Source organism: Schistocerca cancellata, chromosome 8 (genome assembly GCF_023864275.1).
Source record: "Schistocerca cancellata isolate TAMUIC-IGC-003103 chromosome 8, iqSchCanc2.1, whole genome shotgun sequence".
NCBI classification, from domain to species: domain Eukaryota; kingdom Metazoa; phylum Arthropoda; class Insecta; order Orthoptera; family Acrididae; genus Schistocerca; species Schistocerca cancellata.
This window is the reverse complement of record NC_064633.1, coordinates 18,001,513-18,023,445: the sequence shown is the minus strand read 5'-3', so window position 1 is coordinate 18,023,445 and position 21,933 is coordinate 18,001,513. Positions and strand designations below refer to the sequence as shown.

General features: G+C 41.0%; 1 protein-coding gene across 1 annotated transcript in view; it reads right to left on the bottom strand.

Moving 5' to 3' along the window:
* Nucleotides 1-2,146: 2,146 nt before the first annotated feature.
* The window catches only part of LOC126094980 (tubulin polyglutamylase ttll6), a 274,712-nt gene continuing 254,925 nt past the window's right edge, over nucleotides 2,147-21,933 (bottom strand). Inside the window, exons 16-17 of the mRNA XM_049909635.1 lie at nucleotides 2,264-2,401; nucleotides 2,147-2,182 (exon numbers count right to left, since the gene is read on the bottom strand). Coding sequence (XP_049765592.1) covers nucleotides 2,147-2,182; nucleotides 2,264-2,401 — 174 coding nt within the window. The remainder of the gene's footprint in view (nucleotides 2,183-2,263; nucleotides 2,402-21,933) is intronic.

Sequence of the window (21,933 nt, the reverse complement as noted above, 5' to 3'; positions counted from 1 at the left end):
TGTCTACCACATACATCGGCCCAGAAGGGGTAGTATGAGTTTGGTTGTCTATTTGGTAGTGTGTATTTTCTGTCACAAGAAGTGCAACAGCTTGAAAACTGGTTGTTAATACTGTGTTCTGTTGTATGTGTCTGTATGCCACACATCAGTCTGCTTGAAGGTGAAAGGTTGACTTCCCTTTATTTTATATATTGACAACTAAATAATTAACCTCAAATTAGCTTCACTGACAATATTTGATTTTTGGATCTGTTACTCTACAACAATTACAAGCTGTTATTTGAAGATCTGAATCTGAGCGGCCAGGAATGTGTTTTGTGTAAAAAATGAAAGAAAAAGCCTGGTAAAATTTTCAGATTTTTTAAAAAGTTATGTATGCTAACAAACTCATTTAACAATGCCTGAAACAGTTACGAGAAGGAAAGTTGCAACTCACAATATAGCGGAGATGCTGAGTTGCAGATAGGCAGAGCAAAAATACTCTCACAATTAAAGCTTCCAGCCATTAAGGCCTTCGTCAACACTACACACACACACACACACACAAACACGACTGCAGTCTCAGGCAACTTAAACCACTTTGGGTGGTAGGAAGAGTGGTGAGAGATAGCAGTGTGGTTTCAGTTGCCTGAGACTGCAGTCGTATGTGTAAGTTGCGTTTGAGTGTGTGTGTGTGTGGGGGGGGGGGGGGGGGGGGGGGGGCACACATATGTGTGTCTTGCGTTGATGAAGGTCTTAATGGCTGAAAGCTTTAATTGTGAGAATCTTTTTGTTGTGCCTATCCACGACTCAGCATCTCTGCTATATGGTGAGTGACAACTTTCCTTCTCATAATTGTTACATTCCATCCTGGAATTGTTTGATTAATGTCTAAAACAGTGTTAATACGGAACAAATACTGACAATAATAATTACTGTTGAATTGGGGACCTAAATGGAATATGATACAAGAGTTATAACATGCAAAAAACTAAGTATTGTAACACAGAGGTTGAATTCAAAAGAGATAGATTAATGTCATACTCATATAGTTTCAAATACTGACTAAGAAGAAATGGGCCAATGAACAGAAAAAGTAGAAATATTACACAAATCAGAATATACAACTGTAGCTCACAAATTATTATGGAATATGTTATCCGTAAAACTCTTAGTATCAGAAATTGTTTCAAAACCGTACACTTTTTCATGTAAATACAGTAAAAAAATCACAAATTAGGTATCAATTTATGATAGAGCACAAATATTGCACTGCAGTTGCAAATGTTCAAAAATATAAAATTTAGATAAAGCACATACAAGCCTTGACACAAACAATGAAAAATTATGAAAAAAAAATGACACAAACAGTAAAACATTATAACCTAGAATTTGGAGCAGACCCACAAAGGAAAATCTATAGGTTGGCTTATATATGTAAATAAAAATGTGAAATTCACTGATTTTTTTTACTTAGCCAAATTTGAGATGCATTCTACATTAGAGTGCCAAACATGCAACTGAAGTATCAGTTTATCATAGTTAAAATAACAAAAATCTTAAATAAACAAAAAAGCATTTCCTCCACCTGAGGCAACTAATAACGCAAGTCTTCATTAATTTTCAAAATAGTGCAAAGACTGACAACTTGCTTTAACTGTTCACAAAAGAAAAAATTGTGCACTTCTCAGAACCCAAAAATATAGTATCCACAACTAAAATATTGAAGAGCAATAACTGGAATCAGTCAATTAATACAAATATCACGGTTCAACAATTTGTAGTGGGATATGAAATGGAATGATCATATAGGGTCAGTTGTAGGTAAAATAGGTGTCAAGTTTTAGTTAATTGAGAGAATACTAGGAAAAAAACAGTCATTATACAGGACACTACCTGAGAAATGCTCATGTGTCCCACCCTAGAATATTTTTCAACTGTTTCAAATCCATACTCAATAGGACTGAGGGTACTGAACATATACAATGAATAGCAGTACAAATAGTCACAGATGTATTTGACCTATAGAAGAGCATCACAGAGATGCTGAAAAACCTGAATTGGCATGAGCTTGATAACATATACCAACCATTCAATGAAAGCCTGCTACAAAGTTTTAAAAAATCAGTAAAAAAGAAAAATATTTGTAACACACTTACTACGTTGTTTAAGAAAATTGTAAATCAAATAATTCAAAATATGGCTGGAAGACATGTACATTAAAAGTCATGACATTATCACTGAAGTCAAGTATAAATGATATTTGTACATCACAACATCTTACCTGTTCTGTAATTCCATAGCTGCGAATCAAAAAATCACGCTGAGCCATGTTTGTAATTCGGTCTTTCTCTTCAGAGTCATCGATAATACCTGGCTCAAATGAGTTTAAAATGTACTTTTTGCCTTCAGACTTTCTGATCTGAAAAGATAATATATACATATATGTATAAAATTTGAATATAATAGAGGGAAACATTCCACGTGGGAAAAATATATTTAAAAAGAAAGATGATGAGACTTACCCAACAAAAGCGCTGGCAGGTCGATAGACACACAAATAAACACAAACATACACACAAAACTCAAGCTTTCGCAACAAACTGTTGCCTCATCAGGAAAGAGGGAAGGAGAGGGAAAGACGAAAGGATATGGGTTTTAAGGGAGAGGGTAAGGAGTCATTCCAATCCCGGGAGCGGAAAGACTTACCTTAGGGGGAAAAAAGGACAGGTATACACTCGCACACACACACATATCCATCCATACATACAAGACACAAGCAGACATTGTCTGCTTGTGTCTTGTATGTATGGATGGATATGTGTGTGTGTGCGAGTGTATACCTGTCCTTTTTTCCCCCTAAGGTAAGTCTTTCCGCTCCCGGGATTGGAATGACTCCTTACCCTCTCCCTTAAAACCCATATCCTTTCGTCTTTCCCTCTCCTTCCCTCTTTCCTGATGAGGCAACAGTTTGTTGCGAAAGCTTGAGTTTTGTGTGTATGTTTGTGTTTATTTGTGTGTCTATCGACCTGCCAGCGCTTTTGTTGGGTAAGTCTCATCATCTTTCTTTTTAAATATATGTATAAAATTTCATTTACTAACAGCACTATGTTGCTCTTATGGCGTATAGTCAGTCCTTACACATTGTGAACAAGACAGGGTAAATTTTTCAGCGAGGAGGCAGACTTTCATTTCATGTGTGATAATTGAACTTAGGTATTAAAATAATGAAAAATCCTGGATAAGTAATAAGGTGACAATAAACAAAACAGGAAAGGAAAGCACTCAACTGGATTGATGTGTAATGCAGAGAAACATTTAACACCAGTGAAAAGTTACTAGTGGTAGCTCAAAGGCTATTTCTGTCTTTATTTCTAAGTAGTACAAAAGGCGAGTAGTTGCCTTTCCTTCTATTTTTTAAAAAGATCATAAGGGTGTGGAAAATATTAGTCGTGTGGATGAGTGGATATGATTGAATGTGAATGTATGCATACAATCACACTCTGTGATTTGCACAGCACATGTACACCCACCACATGATCCATACTGGTTCAGAGCATAGTGCAGGCTGTGTCAGTACGAGTGGGGCAGTGGAAAGGGGACGACGGTACTCACAGTGGAGCAATGGGTGTTCACTGTGGAAAGTTACGTGACAGCAGAGTAATGGAAATGGTGTGGTCAGTTGTTCACTGAGAAGTTTAATGGTGTCAAAGTGCCAGCAAAGAGTGCCATTCAACAATTAATCCAAAAATGGCGTCAGGCAAGATCTATTTTGAACATATCAAGAAACATTCTGAAACATGCTCACACACCTGAAATGTGGCTGCAGTTCACCAGTAAATACTTTAAAGTCCCACCACATCAACCCAACACCTGTTGCCTGAGAACAGCATATCACATCAGCATCTCTACCAAGTGTCTGTTGTTCATTCCTTAAAATCAGCAGATGCTCCTCAGTACCTCCAGTGCTGTTCACTGAGATAACAATGAATGGCTTCAACATGGATTTGTTCTTTATGTCTGATGAAGCCTAAGCAGTTATGTCAACTCACAGAAACAGAAGTTGTGGATGGTAAAGAATCCACACAACTTCCACAAAACACCATTGCATGATCAGAAGGTTGGGGTTTGGTGTGCAGTGTCTGCACGCCACATAGTTGGTCCCATCTTCTTTCATCACACTCTGACTTTGGCATGTTACACTGCCAACATTTTGACATTTCTGGGAGCATTAATGGAGGAAGAAAAGACCTACAGTTCATTCCAACAGGATGGAGCAACTGCCCGTACAGCCAGCGAACATTGGAGCACACTTACACAATCTTCACACCTGACAGAACTGTTACAGAGGTCAGTCTGGTCATGGTCCTAGCTGGCCTCCCAGGTCACCTGATCTGTGAGTGTGCGATTCGTTTGTGTGGTGAGCCCTCAAGCCTAAGGTGTATTGCAACAATCCTCTTAGTCTCCAAGAACTGCAGCAGAACATTTTGGATGAGATTGCACCAATTCCAGTGTCCCGTTCAAATCCACCTTCTGTAACCCTGGCCCAAAAGTGCCAAGAGAAGAATGGTGGTTATTTTTAGTATCTGCTATATTCAGCTTAATACTGTATTTCCTTTCCTCTGCTGTGTTTCTTTGTACCCTGGAACTCTGTTCTCCAGGCCACTTTTATTTGCCCCATCCTGTAACTGCGGGGGAAATGGTGCATACTTGAAGAGACAACAGTTGCATATATTTTTTGAAAAGTTTATGCTTGGTTCTCACCATTACCAGTACCCAAGCAAAGAGTAAAATAACAATAAATTACACTTTATGACATTGCCTCCCATGAGCCATGGATCTTGCTGTGGTGGGATGTCTAATGTGCCTCAAATACTTGTACTGTAGATGAAGCCACATTGGAAAAGGTATCTATGGAGAGGCCAGACTAACATATAGCTTCTGAATGGAACAGCAGCCTTCGGCAGTTACAAGGGCAACAGTCTGAATCATTGACTGATCTGGTCTAGTAACATTATTAGTCAATATATGGTATTGCTATGGCTGAAAGCAAGGGGAAATTACAACAGATTACATATCCTCAGGACATGCAGCGCTATTTATGACTTAATGATGATGGCACTTGCTTGAATAAAATACACTGGAAGTAGAATAGTCTGCCATTCATAACTATTAGTGGAACCACTCAGGATGATGTTGTCATAAGGAAAAACAAAACTAGCTTCCTAAGGGTCAAACTGTGCAATGTTAGATTCCTTAACTGGCTATATACACTCCTGGAAATGGAAAAGAGAACACATTGACACCGGTGTGTCAGACCCACCATACTTGCTCCGGACACTGCGAGAGGGCTGTACAAGCAATGATCACACGCACGGCAAAGCGGACACACCAGGAACCGCGGTGTTGGCCGTCGAATGGCGCTAGCTGCGCAGCATTTGTGCACCGCCGCCGTCAGTGTCAGCCAGTTTGCCATGGCATACGGAGCTCCATCGCAGTCTTTAACACTGGTAGCATGCCGCGACAGCGTGGACGTGAACCGTATGTGCAGTTGACGGACTTTGAGCGAGGGCGTATAGTGGGCATGCGGGAGGCCGGGTGGACGTACCGCCGAATTGCTCAACACGTGGGGCGTGAGGTCTCCACAGTACATCGATGTTGTCGCCAGTGGTCGGCGGAAGGTGCACGTGCCCGTCGACCTGGGACCGGACCGCAGCGACGCACGGATGCACGCCAAGACCGTAGGATCCTACGCAGTGCCGTAGGGGACCACACCGCCACTTCCCAGCAAATTAGGGACACTGTTGCTCCTGGGGTATCGGCGAGGACCATTCACAACCGTCTCCATGAAGCTGGGCTACGGTCTCGCACACCGTTAGGCCGTCTTCCGCTCACGCCCCAACATCGTGCAGCCCGCCTCCAGTGGTGTCGCGACAGGCGTGAATGGAGGGACGAATGGAGACGTGTCGTCTTCAGCGATGAGAGTCGCTTCTGCCTTGGTGCCAATGATGGTCGTATGCGTGTTTGGCGCCGTGCAGGTGAGCGCCACAATCAGGACTGCATACGACCGAGGCACACAGGGCCAACACCCGGCATCATGGTGTGGGGAGCGATCTCCTACACTGGCCGTACACCACTGGTGATCGTCGAGGGGACACTGAATAGTGCACGGTACATCCAAACCGTCATCGAACCCATCATTCTACCATTCCTAGACCGGCAAGGGAACTTGCTGTTCCAACAGGACAATGCACGTCCGCATGTATCCCGTGCCACCCAACGTGCTCTAGAAGGTGTAAGTCAACTACCCTGGCCAGCAAGATCTCCAGATCTGTCCCCCATTGAGCATGTTTGGGACTGGATGAAGCGTCGTCTCACGTGGTCTGCATGTCCAGCATGAACACTGGTCCAACTGAGGCGCCAGGTGGAAATGGCATGGCAAGCTGTTCCACAGGACTACATCCAGCATCTCTACGATCGTCTCCATGGGAGAATAGCAGCCTGCATTGCTGCGAAAGGTGGATATACACTGTACTAGTGCCGACATTGTGCATGCTCTGTTGCCTGTGTCTATGTGCCTGTGGTTCTGTCAGTGTGATCATGTGATGTATCTGACCCCAGGAATGTGTCAATAAAGTTTCCCCTTCCTGGGACAATGAATTCACGGTGTTCTTATTTCAATTTCCAGGAGTGTAGGTTAGAGAATTGGAAAAGAGATATAGTGGGAATTAGTGTGTGCAGTGACACAGAGAACAAGACTTCTGGTCAAGTGGGTACATGATTACCAAGAAATAATCAGACAGGACTAATGGAGGAGTAGATCTGCTAATGAATATTAAAAATAAGAATGTGGGGAGCCACTGTGAACAACATAGTGGACACATTATCATAACCAAGATAGAGAGAAAGCCAACACCCAATAGATTAGTAAAACTTTAAATTCCTTCTAAGCCCTGCTGATGATGAAGAGATTGAAAGAATGTTTCATCAGATAAAAAAATATTCATTTCATCAGGAGAGACTAAAATTTAATTATTATGAAGAACTAGAATCCAACAGAGGGAAAAAGAAGAGAACGAAATGTTGTGGGAGAACAAAGACTAGGGAAATGCAGCTTGATGGAATTTTGTACAGAGTGCAACTGAATATTGCAAGCACTTGGATCATATAAGAAAATTTCTCCTTACGAATTGTGGATTTTGCCGATTTGAGAGGGGGGTGGGGGGCTTACACACCTCAACAATAGATAGCTATACTGTAAGTGCAACAACAATGTAGAGACATCTGTGAATAGGCCAGGGTATCCTGTGGTTCCCAAAGAGTGGCAGCAGCCTTTTCAGCCCCTGCACCAATCTGTGTGGCTGATTTATCTGGCCTTGTAATATTAATTAATATGGCCTTGCTGGCTGGCACTGCAAACAGCTGAAAGCAAGAGGAAAGTGTAGCCGTAACTCCCCCCCCCCCCCACCCCTCCCCCCCCCCCCACTTCCCCAAATGTATGGAGCTCTACTGTATTGCTTAATAATGATGGCATCTTCTTGGACAAAACATTCTGGAGGTAAAATAGTCACCCACTCGAATCTCCAGGTGGGGACTATTCAGGAGGTTGTCATCAACAGGAAAAACAATACTATCATCCTATGGATTCGAGTGTGGAAAGTTAGACCCCTTAATTGGGTAGAGAGGCTAAAGAATTTGAAAAGAGCAATAAATAAGTTTAATTTAGACAGAGTGAGAAGTAATGAGGTGTACAGAACCAAACAGGGATAATGCAGGAGCAGGTTAAACAATGAACAAGAAAATAGGAATGCAGGTTAGTTCTATGAACAGCATAGTGAATGCGTTATCATTGCCAAGACAGATACGAAACCAACACCCACTACAGCAATACACATTATTATGGCAACTAATTCCACAGATTATGAAGTGATTAAAAGAGTGTATCATGACACAAACAAAATAATTCAGACAGTAAAGGGAGATGAAAATTTAATTGTGATGGGTGACCAGCATTTGATAGTTGGAAAAGGATGACAAGGAAAAATAGTGGGAGAACATGGACTGAGACAATGGAATGAAAGAGGTAGAATTTTGCGTAGAAAGTAATTTAATCATCATAATGCTGGGATTAAGAATCATTAAAGAAGGCTGAACAAGGGAAACACCAGATTGGAATATCAGTGATGTTAGAAAAGAGCCAGATTGCCACTCACCATAAAGATTGTGGTGTCACCGCCAGACACCACACTTGCTAGGTGGTAGCCTTTAAATCAGCCGCAGTCCGTTAGTATATGTCAGACCTACATGTCGTCACTATCAGTGATTGCAGACCGAGTGCCGCCACATGGCAGGTCTAGTCTAGAGAGACTCCCTAGCACTCGCCCCAGTTGTACAGACGACTTTGCTAGCGATGGTTCACTGTCTACATACGCTCTCATTTGCAGAGATGACAGTTTAGCATAGCCTTCAGCTACGTCATTTGCTACGACCTAGCAAGGCGCCATATTCAGTTAGTATAAGAACTATCTTCACGAATGTATTCTGAACAGATAATATTGTGAATCATGTACCGTCAAGAGCAATGTTCATCATTAATGGATTAAAGTTATCAAACTAATTATGTCCACTTTCTGAATTCTCATTCCTTGTTATGTTCCAGACCTCACGTCAGTATAGCTCTTCCCTCCACACACCAGCCTGTGTGAGCTAAAAAGCGTGCACTTCGGCCTCCACTCGTAACACGGCGTTGGCTCTTCTGCCAACACAAAAAAGATGACACATTGAGTTGCAAACAGGCACAAGAAAAGGACCATTACACATTTAGCTTTCAGTCAAAGCATCCCTCAGAAAAGAAAACACATACGCAGATTCACACAAAGAAGCACATCCCAAGCACACATGGCTGGTTTGAGATGGAATATCAATGATAAACAGATATTTTGAAAACATATTTTAAATTTCAAAATATTTCCAGCAGCAGAGGTGGACTCTAAAAAAATTGACTGGTTATGAACTGCACATAAAAAAAATGCATAAAGCTGGAAAACTGTGGAGATACTGACAAGTGAGTACTAAGTACAGAAGGGATGTCTGAAATGTGGAAGGAATATATAGAAGAGCCATACAAAGGAAACAGACTTGAAGACAATATGATGGGAATGGAAGATGAAGTAGATGAAGATGAGATGTAAACATGATACTGTGATTAGAATATCAGCATTACTGTTTGATACTGTGATTTGAATTTAACATAGCACTGAAAGGCCAAAGCCAAAACAGAACACCTTGAATAAAGCACATTCCCTCAAAATTGTTGAAATCTTTGGGAGAATACACAATGACAAAACTACTCTACCTGTAAACTTGTCCAAATCATCACTAATACCATGTTGTCAAAAGACAGCTTCCATTTGTGTGAACCACAGCTTCAGTTTAGTGGACCGGAACGCAGGAAGCTTTAAGCTACTGATCCAGGGTGAGCAACTTACAAAATGCTGATTCTTGTTTGTCACAAGCGAAGGTGGAGGAACTGTGTTAGCTGAAGCCAGCTGTGGAGGTGAAAGCTCCTCTTGTTTCACCTTTTTGGTTTCACTGGATGTGTCCACAGATCCTTCCATTGTTCATAATGCAATACACATGGAAATAGAATGTTGTGTTTGTGAAAACTGTTCAACTTGGTCTCATAACTATTTTTGAACACGATTTACCTAAATCTTATCAAGAAGGGCTCTCAACTTGGAGGAAGACATACCATTCACTGACTGTCACCCTCAGTGCAATTGGAGAGAAAAAGAGGAATTAACAAGAAAAATGTATCCCTTCAATCATGGTTATCAGGTTCCTCTAAGGAATTGAAAAATGTTGCATTGGATTTGCAACATTTATACCACAAAAATGGTCTGAATAAGCAACAAAATAGGGACCTCAATGTAAATTACACAGCTTTAAACCATTCATTATGTATATCCTGCACATAACATAGCAAATTTCAACAGCAATGCGGCACCTGCAAGTTTTTCAGTGTAATTGACTGTACAGAGGCATTTTCACAATTCTGATGGGCTTGGTGAATAGGCATAAGAAAACTGTCACAATGCCCTTTTGTTTGAGTTTAAATCTATGCCCTTCAGCCTCAGAAATGCAGTGCAAACGTAGCAGCATTTCATGCACAAAGTGCTTTCAGAGTTTTACCTGCTATATTGTGAGTAGCTAGAAATCAGAGCATGCATGAGAACACAGGAGAGATATGGACAAAGCCACAAGGCAGAAAGTGGAAGAGAACATGACACCAAGTGGTAGTTGAGCTAAACACAGCTGACTCACAGTGGAAAAGACATCGACTAGGACAAGCCCAAAGCAAATTGTGCGACAGCGAGGTGCAAAGCAGAAATCTTTGCCACAATAATATCAGCAGGTCAAGAACAAGGAGAGAAACAATTCAAAACAGAGAGAAAAATCAGGTGTCAAGTGAAGTCGTTATTAAATAGTCTACAGTATAGCGATGACAGTAACCAACAACATCAGATGCATATACAGAACTGACTTACCATTCAGTGGCTGGTTGTATTAATACTGGCTGTGAGGAACACTATTGGTTGGCATATTCGTGTGATGAGTTGGGTGGTGCACTTGGTATGTGAGTGCAGCACTGCAGTGATAGTTAACCCTCTAATGGACATTTAAGTCCATTTCCTCCAGCATACATTCAACTTCTGTGAATCCTGATACCAAACCATCAATTATTTTCTGTTACATGGATGACATTTTAGTGTTCTCTGAGACAGGACAACAAAATATACAACACTTGTGAATGCTATTTCAATGTCTTGAGGACCACAGCATTCTAATCAACAAATATAATACTACAAAAAAGGATGTGTATTTTTTAGGGTATTCGGTCTTGAATGCAGACATTTCTCCCTGCCCTTAGAGGATGGAAGCTATTCAGCAGATGCTGTTGCCTCCTACATTCAGAGAACTATGCAGGTTCATAGGAATGCTAAACTGTTACAGGCAGCATTTGCCTCACTTGGCTATGGAACAACAGCCACTCAACAAATTGCTAAATGGAAAAAATACTGTTGGCAGTAGAAAAATACCATGGACCTCAGAAGCTGAGATAACCTTTCGCAAATTAAAACTGGCACTGTCTAAAGCTGCCTTACTGGCTCCCCTAGTGCTGATGGTAGATGCTAGACTGATGGCTGTCACCATCATTTTGCAGTGATACATGACCTACAGATTGCAATCACTTGTGTTCTGCTCAAAAAATGTATCCGAGCATCAACAGAAATGGAGCAGAACTGACAGAGAGCTATTTGCCATCTACCTAGCTGTCAGGCATTTCAGATCTTTCATAGAAGGCCACAATTTCATGTTATTCATGGGCCACAAACTGCTAATGACTATTTTTCAGCTAGTAACAGAGCACATCTCACCTTGACAATATACACAGGCTGAATTTATATCTCAATTTACAACTGACATACAACACACATTACACAAAGGCAATGTTGCACTGGACGGCCTTTTCCACAATTGTGCTACTTTGAGTATTATTCATTTGTACAATATGATGACAAAGCAGGAAGACAATGCTTTTCTTCATGTCCTCGAAAATTGTGGGCCTCTGACATTAAAACTTGACTGCATGCCACTCCAAGGCACAATGTGACATGACTGGAGGAAGATGTCATTCATTCCTGAAATCCGGTGGCGTAAAATTTTTGATGTCTACTACAACCTCACTCATTGTGGTATCAGAGTCCCTGCCAAGCTAGTAGCTATGAAAACAGCTTGGCCAGGCATACAGAGAGGTTGTTATGCCTAGGCACATGCATGCAGGAGTTGCCAATGCGGCTAAGTAGCCAGGCATGTGTTTGTGACAGGTAAGTGCTATCTGCCAACAGAAAATTGGCCCACATTCATGAAGACACTGTAGGACCATTGCTTAACTTTGGTGGATACCACTATATGTTAACAATGGTTGACTGTTCCACAATGTGGCCAGAAGTGGCACCTATTCCCAATATTTCTGCTGAATCAGTGACCAGGGTGTTAGTGTGGTCATGGTTTGCAAGCTTTGGCATATCACAGACAATTACAAAGACAACAGTTTGAAGGGAAGTTGCTTGAAGAATTGCTTCAGCTCTGTGGCAGCCTGCACATTTGCACAACTAGCTACCATCCTTCTAGCAATGAGATGCTAAAGTGAATACATTGCACTTTAAAAGTGGCTTTAAGATCTGCATCTACATCTACATGTACCTAGATACTCTGCAAGTCAACAATAGGTGAATGAAGGAGGGCACCCTGTACAACTACTTGTCATTTCCCCTCTTGTTTCACTCACAAATAGAGTGAGGGAAAAATGACTGCCTGTACACTTCCGCATGAGCCCTGATTTATCATATCTTATCTATGTGGTCCTTATGTGTGATGTATGTTTGTAGCAGTAGAATTGTTTGGCAGTCAGTTTCAAGCACCGGTTCTCTAAATTTTCTCAATAGTGTTTGTAAAAAATAACATCGCCTTCCTTCCGGGTATTCCCATTTCAGTTCCTGAAGCATCTCCGTAACACTTATGTATTGTTAAAACCTACTAGTAACAAATCTAGTAGCCCACCTCTGAATTCCTTCAATGTCTTCCTTCAAACTAACCAGGTACAGATCCCAAACACTCGAGCAATTCTTAAGAATAACTCGCACCAGCATCCTACATGCAGTCTCCTTTACAGGTGAACCACTCTTTCCTAAAATTCTCCCAATAAACCAAAGCCGACAATTCACCTTCCCTACCACAGTCCTCAGATGTTCATTCCAACTCATATCGCTTTTCAACATTGCGGCCAGATATTTAAACAATTTGACTGTGTCAAGCAGGCCATTAAAAGTTTGTTCTTCCTACTCATCCACATTAACTTACATTTTTCCACATTTAGGACTACCTGCCATTCATCACACCAACTATAAATTTTGTCTAAGTCATCTTGTATCTTTCTACAGTCACTCAACTTTGACAACTTACCATACACCACGGCATCATCAGCAAACAACCACAGATCGCTGTGCACCCTGTCAGCCAAATCATTTATGTATATAGAGAACAGAGTGGTCCTATCACACTTCCCTGGGTCACTCCTGATGATACCCTTGTCTCTTATGAACACTCACCATTGAGGAAAACATACTGGGTTCTATTATTTAACAAGTCTTCAAGCCACTCACATATCTGTGAAGTTATTCCATATGCTTGTACCTTCATTAATAGGCTGCAATGTGACACCATGTCAAATGCTTTCTGGATATCTAGAAATACGGGATCTACCTGTTGCCCTTCATCCATGGTTCTCAGTATATCATGTAAGAAAAGGGCAAGCTGAGTTTCGGAGAGCAATGCTTTCTAAATCCAGCTTATTATATTCGAACTGAGAATATGTTCAAGAATTCTGCAGCAAACAGAAATTAAGGATATTGGTCTGTAATTTTGCGTCTCCATTCTTTTACCTTTCTTATATACCGGAGTCATCTGTGCATTTTTACAGTCAGTTTGGACTTTAAGCTGGGTGAGAGATTCATGATAAATGCAAGGTACATAAGATGCCAATATCATAAAGTCCTTTTTGTAAAACCAAATTGAGATTCCATCTGGACCTGGTGACTCGTTTGTTTTCAGATCAATTTGTTTTCAAATCTTTTGGTTGTTTCTCTACACCAGCTATGCTTATTTCTATATCGTCTACACAGGAGTCTGTCTGATGGTCAAATGATGGTATGTTTGTATGATTCTCTTGTGTGAACGATTTCTTGAATGTGAAACTTAAAACTTCATCTTTTGTTTTGCTATCTTCGACTGCCACACCAGACTGATCAACAAGAGACTGGATGGAAGTCTTAAACCTGCTTAGAAATTTTACATATGACCACAATTTTCTTGTGTTCTCTGTCAAATCTTTTACTAAGGTGTGACAGTGGTAGTTGTTGTATGCTTTGTGCATAGATCTTTTCAAAGATGCATGAACCTCTACTAATCTTTGCTTGTCATCATTTTTGCATCCCATTTTGAACCTAGAGTGCAACAGCTTCTGCTTCCTTAGCATCCACCGAATTTCGTTATTAAACCATCGTGGGTCTTTTCCATCCTTTCTCCACTTACTAAGCACATAGACCATGATTTACAACCTGCTTAAACTTTGCCCACAATTCTTCTACATCCATCTTACTGGAACTAAGTGATGCCAATTCAATGTCTAAGTGAGATGTTAATAACTGCTTATCTGCTCTACCTAGCAGAAACACTCTCCTTTTACATCCTTTATCCACTTACTAGGCACCTAACTCTCCAGACTATGATTTACTACCTACTTAAACTTTATATGCACTATATAATGGTTTAATGTCTTGCCACTAGCACTGCTGCATTTATGCAAGGCAATAAAACAAGATATACACGGTTCCCCACACAGATTCTATATGGGGAGCAGCTATGGGTGACCAATGACCTCATCACACCTATATCACTGTCATCACAGTTATCAGCAGTTTCTAAAAATTTTTACAACTTCTGAGTTGATGCATGGGACATCTCAGGCTGCTCAGTCTGTTGAGGAATGGCAAATGGAAAGTTTTCATCCACAAGAAGTTGCAAAGCTGTCAATTTGTGTGACTCAAAGACAATTCCATCTGGCTCCCACTCTCGCCACCCATTCAGGGCCCTGGAGGATCATTTCTCGGTGGGGAAACACATTCATCATTGGCAACAATGACAAGCAGGACACCATATGAACTGAAAGGCTGAACCCCGTGTATAGGGATGATGGAACACTTCTCACTTTCGGCACTCTGCAACCACTGGATTCAGAGGCACTGGGACTGACAGCAAATACCTCTGAGCTCTCACACAGTGCACGTCCTCCAAAACCCTGCACCAGTTTTTACATGCTCTGGCAGGATAAACAGCTTCGTTTTCCCACAGCTGAAAGCAGCTCCTGGTTTTATGCCGAGGGTACCTCGTCAAAATGCTAACTCAGTTCAGGAGATCATCGAGCATTCTTGCCAATGACAAGCTGCTTGCTTGATCGGTGTAAGAATATCATGTAGGTGATGGCAGACAATGGAAAACTGGCTTCAGCACTACACTCTCACTGTGTACTGTTGATGCAAGCTGCTGAGAAAGGGCCCACCTGTTTTCTGCACATGTGGCCAACCACAACACATATGGTTGCCTCTCCCAAAATTTTCTCTGTGAGGAAAGAACAAAGTGAGATATGCTTTATTTCATGTCATCACTTTGGTACAACATGGCATTTGGCTCTTCTAATATGGTGGGGCTTATATGCCAACATTGATAGATGACGAATAGTATATTATCACCTGTCATGCCGAACCAATACAGGGAACACTTTGAAGCAAAGGCCCCAGAATCAGCCGAGTTGAAACCAATAGGTTTCTATCAGTACATGGATGACAAGTTTGTGGTGTTGCCACATGGAGCAGAAAAACTTTAATAGTTCCCAGAACATTTAAACTCTATCAACAGTACTATAAAATTCACAATGGGATTTGAAAAATATGGGCACCTACCAAACTCAGCCATAAATAGCAGCATGAACCTAATAATAGTTCACAGTCTAGTTGGAGTCCAGGCAGCAAGTACAAATAATAGCAAATCACACAGCAGCTGAAGAAGATGGCTAGATTAATCATCAAAATATGGTGCATAAAATGGAACAAGAACTCAGCAAAACACCTGGAAGCAAACCATCAATCAATCACATGGTGAAAACATGAAATGGCCTTGTGATTACAACACACATTGGACTCTGAAACCTAAGTGGCCAGTCTAAATGAAAGATGGTCATTGAACAAAATGTTTTGCACATGTGTTTTATTACGGTAAGTTGTAAGAAATGCATCAAATAATATCTTGGGTTGTCGGGTGTTCTGCTCGATATCAGCATCATACTTGCACGATTATTTCAGTACTGCAGCTTGCAATCTCCGTCAGGTGTAACCTGTGACTGCTCCTTGAGTGGACCTGGTCCAGTATTTATGTCTGTTGCCTATCCCCTCCACTGGTGATTGCAGACATTCTGTGCCTACTCACTGCGGTTTCTGGAACGCTGCCATTCCATTTTCTATCTGATGTAGTTCTGGGTGTTCCCTCTGTGGTCCACACCCACCAGAACCGCTCCTGGGTGTTCCACCTTCGGTCTTGTGCGCACACCCACCAGAATCCCTTCTGGGTGTTCCACCTTCGGTCTTGTGCATTTGAAATTCTGTATGAGGTACCAGGCATCCCCCTGCAGGCCACTCCCAGTCACTGTGATCTGCTGGAGCATTGCCATTCCGTTTTCAGTCTGGTGTGGCTCTGGATGTTCCCTCCATGGTCTGCATTCATCGGACCCACTCCTGGATGTTCCATCTTTGATCTTTGGTTCACTGTGCCTGGCACTCTTTTTGATGATCATTTTCTATATCCATGCCTTCCTTTCTTCTATTGGTGGAGTGCTGCAGTTGTTCTCATTGTTTCTTTAACAATTCCAGAGCAGGATCCCAGGCTCAACGTAGCTGGTACCCCATGTCATGGTTCATGAGATTGTCAGTTACTTTCATCCCAATTGGTTCCCTTATAACACTGTCCCAAAGTCTGAGTGATTGTGCTATACTCTTGGTTTCATCATAATTCATGGCATGATCTAGTAGTAGACAGTGTTCAGCAATGGCTGACTTCGTCTTCTGTCTCAATTGGGTGTGCCTCTGACTTTCTTTGCACATGATATCCACTGTTCTTGTCATCTGGCCAATGTAGGACATGCCACATTGACAAGGTATATTACAAATCCCTGGTTTCTGTACCCCAGGTCATCTTTAACACTCCCCATCAGTCCCCGACCTTGATGGATGGACAGAAAACACACTTAATATTGTGTTTTCAGAGGATCCTACTGATTCTGCTAGAAAGAGAACCAGCACAGGGCAGATACATAACCTTCTTTGCTTCATCTTGCTCTGCTTCTGGAATCTGTGGTGTAGTGGCTGGTTGGAGTGCCATCTCAATTTGTTTGGTCATGTATCCACTTTTACAGAACACAGATTTAAGATGCTCTGTTTGTGTCGGTAGCCTCTCTTGGTCTGACAGAGCGTGTGTTGTGTGGACTAACGTCTTAAGTACCCCTTCTTCTGTGCAGGGTGGCAAGAGCTATTGCCTGAGATAAAAGAGACTGACAATCTTATCAACTACAACATTAGGTAAGTAGAACTAAGTAGTGCCTGGGATCCTGCTCTGTAACTGTTCAAGGAGCAACGGGGACAGCTGCAGCACTCCACAAAAAGAAGAATGGAAGGCATGGATAAATAAAACGATCACTAGACAGGGTGCCAGGCATAGCACACCAAAGATGAAATGTCCATGAGTGGGTCAGGTTGGTGCTGTCTGCAGAGGGAACATCCGGAACCACAATGGACTGAAAACGGAATGGAAACACTCCAGCATATCACAGTGAGTAGGAACAGACAGCAGGGGTATGCCTGGTACCCCAGACAGAATTCCAAATGTAACAGACAGAAGATGGAACACCCAGGAGCAGGCCTTGTGGGTGCAGACCACAGAGGGAATACCTAGAACTGCAGCAGATGGAAAATGGAATGGCAACGTTCCAGAAGACCGCAGCAAGTGCCTGCATCCACCAATGGAGGACGAAGGCCACAGACATAAATATTAGATCAGATCCACTCGAGGAGCAGTCTCAGGTCACACCTGATGAAGGTTGTGAGCTATGTTACCAAAATATCATGCAAGTATGATGATGATATCCAACAGACTGCCAGACTGCCAGACAAACCAACATGCCATTAGATAGCCAAGAAAACCTGCTGAAGGGTTATAATGCATCAGATGTCCACAATCAACAGAGACTCCACAATGAAACTCATCAGAATTAGATCAGCTGGAAGAAGGCTCTTTTCTTGCAAATAACTCTTTTTTTGTGAATATGAATATGATTCACACAATTTGATGGAATTTATGGATCATCTGAAGGATTGTTGATTAATTATTCATTCATCAAGATGCTTGAAGCTTCACTGATGGGTTTCTTTTTAACATTGTACTTCAATCAGATTTTCCACAGACGACTGGTACGTAGCTTGGTGAGGGCCTGACTAACTTGATTCACATGTATAAACAACAATATACTTATTATTCAATTTTTAGAAAAGCCTTAGTGTCATTTATTTATGTGAAAACCTTTCTCTCTCACACAGCACCCAACCTATTTATGAAATATTTCAAGGAGTAACCATACATGTCGGCAGAAACGTAACCTATATGTATCTGTAGTTATGTGGATAATAGCTTTGTTGATGACCCCATGACACTTGTAGATTATATCTATTCTTTTATCAGTTCAGGTCTCTTCATTTGGATATCATGAGGATAGTAGATTTTGTCCTGTTATTAATGTTTTAGTTGGAAAAAAAATATGCTGACACATTAACGTACAGTGCATAATAACCTGTTTTCCATCATAACAGATCTCATTATCTCAGCACATGAGCATGTTAATTTAAGTAGTAATAAACTGTTTTTAACACTTAAAACTAATTTATTACATTAATTACAATGCTCTTCAAGCATACCATTAAAGATTTTTGTCTTACTCGCATGTTTTCACAGTAATCACGTAAAGTTTGTTTTGTTTACATATCGCGGCCAGGCCAAACTTTTGAGCTTTCAGATTAAACTTCATACCGCAATTTTAAGTGCATTTACTGATAGTTTAGTGTGCTAAATACGTTTGCTGCCCCTTTATATCTGTAGAGTATCCTCATCTCTTAAGTAATTTCCAGTAAAAAACTTCTGAACCACTGTTTACATAGTCGCGAGTAGGCCTAACTTTTCATACACATATTTTCATTGTTTTCCGGTAACTTAATTGTCTTTCTGTCACTAAAATCGATTTGTAACATGAGTGTAAAGCGCCTGACGTGCCGTAGAATCATTAGCTCCAGGGTCTGGTGTGATGGATGTAGTAACTTTTTTCATTGGGGCGATTGTAGTCGCGTGGGAATTGGGAAAATGAGCGACTCATCAGTGGTTCTGTAGGCTATGCAGTAGAGATAGAAAGATTGTGGAACAGGAGGGGAAAATTGCTGCCCTTCAGGCTGAGTTAGATGAGGCTAGGTGAGAACTGGGCACGATAAGGGGGGAGAAGGGTAAACAGGGGTGGGAAGTGGCAACAGGCATAAGGAACAGGCCAAGAAACTCTTCTGACAGCTGTGTTATTAATGTACAAAATAGGTTTGACCTGTTGCCTCAGTCAGAAACTGATGAGCCTCTCACAGAGTAGATGTAGACAGGGCTCAACAAGCTTTCAGCAGCAAATTGAATAAGAATGTAGGGAAGTCTGCAAAGAGAAAGAAAGTCTTGTTGCTTGGTAGTTCGCATGCTAGGGGTGTGGGCCAACTTCTGCAGGCTGAATTAGGGTCAGAATACCGGGTCACAAGTTTTATCAAACCTAGTGCTGGACTGGGGCAGGTTACAGAGGATTTAGGTTCACTATTTAGAGGCTTTACTAAGGAAGATACCGTGGTTATTGTGGGTGGGCCGGGCAACAGTATTGACAGAGATCCGGGGTACAGCATAGAGTGTGACCTGGCAAAGATTGCATCAACATCAAGTCATACCAGTGTTGGGTTTGTGTCGGTTCTGGAGCACCACTGCCGACCTCATTTGAGCCCTTCTGTCAGGAGAGTTAATTTGGAGTTGGAACGGCTACTTGGATCTGGTGCAGGGTCACACATTGGTGTGGTTCCTGTTGATTCACTCTGTAGGTGGGACTATACTAGACATGGCCTACACTTCAACAAGAAAGGGAAGGGTAAACTGGCTGGGCTAATAGCAGGAAATTTAAAGGGGGGAGGAACTACATCTCATGGTGGAAACTCTTGTTTAGTGAAAGAACAGTGTCCAGTGGGAAACTCAGCCAGGCAAGTACTAAAGATGTTAAAAAAGTTCAAGATACTCACAAAAGTAAAGTGAAAAATAATGTTAGTATATTTCATCAAAATATTGGTGGATTGAAGAATAAAACTGATGGCTTCTGCTTTGTTTAGACGATATAGAAACTGAAAATGTAATAGATGTACTATGCCTGTCTGAGCACCACATTGTCACTGATATGCAAAAGGTTAGCATCAATGGGTACAAATTAGCTGCACATGTAAGTAGAGATAATATGATGAGAGGAGGAGTTGCCATATATGTCAAAAGCTTCTACAGTGTAAAAAATTTAGAAACTAAAAAATTTTGTGTAGAGCAACATATGGAAGATGTGCCACTGAACATAAACTAAATGATGGCACTTTCATAATTGTAACAGTGTATAGGTCCCCTTCAGGGAATTTCCAGCTATTTGTAGAAAACTTGGATGCTTTGTTGTGCTTTCTGGCAGACAGGGGGAAGCAAATTATCATTTGTGGGGATTTCAATGTTGATTCCCTGAAAGAGTGTAATAGGAAGAATGACCTTGTAGTATTACTCAGTTCTTTCAATTTGAGCTCCGTCATAGAGTTTCCTACCCGGATAACAAAGAACAGCAGTACATTGACAGATAACTTTTTTATAGACCAAGATAAGTTTAAGGACATAAATGCTTATCCTGTTGAGAATGGTCTTTCAGACCATGGTGCACAGCTAGTTACAGTACATGACATAGCTCCATGCAGTATATCAAATCAGACTTTCAAAGCAGTGCATTCAATTAACAATATAAATATTGCAAACTTTAGGGAAAGCCTACAGCAGCTAGACTGGGATGAAGTGTATAAGGAACTCGATGCAAACTTGAAATATAACTTATTTCACAATACATTTTTAAGGGTATTTGAAAATTGTTTTCCCAAGAAAATAGTTAAACATAATTCCAAGAAAACATATAAAAAACCTTGGCTAACTAAAGGAATAAGAATATCTTGCAACCGTAAAAGAGAACTGTATCTAACAGCAAGAGGGAGTACTGACCCCGAAATTGTTCAATATTATAAAAACTATTGTGCGGTACTAAGAAAAGTTATTAAAAAGTCCAGAAGCTTGTGTATCATGTCTGAGATCAGTAACTCTGATAATAAAATTAAAGCAATTAGGAATATTATTGAAAAGGACACAGGGCAACCTAGAGCACAGGAAGACTTTAGTGCCATAAAACTTAATGACAAGTGTACTAACAAACAATCAGAAATTGAAAATATTTTCAATAATCATTTTTCAAATGTTGTGGAATAGGATTTAGATCTTCACTAGAAGAAACAAGGCTACTAATAAAAGAGGCCATATCTGTGCAGTTTGAAACAACTGTAATTCCACCAACCTCTCCCTCTCATATCAGTAAAATAATAAACTCACTGAAAAGTACAAGCTCTTACGGAATCGATGGCATTTCCAGCAAGGTACTTAAAGCTTGTTCCCCACAGATAAGTAGGATTCTCAGCCACGTATGTAATAGCTCTTTGGAGCTGGGTGTTTTCCCTGATAGACTGAAATATGCCATTGTAAAACCATTGCATAAAAAGGGGGATACGTCGGATGTCAACAACTACCACCCAATCTCTCTTCTGACAGCTCTATCAAAAATTTTTGAGAAAGTAATGTATTCAAGAGTAGCCTACCATATTTGTAAAAATAAAGTACTAACAAAATGTCAGTTTGGTTTTCAGAAAAGCTTTTCAACAGAAAATGCTATATACGCTACCACTGACCAAATATTAAATGCTCTGAATAACCGGACATCACCCATTGGTATTTTTTGTGATCTCTCAAAGGCCTTTGATTGTGTAAATCATGGAATTCTTTTAGATAAGCTAAATCATTATGGTTTGAGTGGGGCAGTGCACAAATGGTTTAATTCATACTTAACTGGAAGAATGCAGAAAGTTGAAATAAGTGGTTCATGTAATG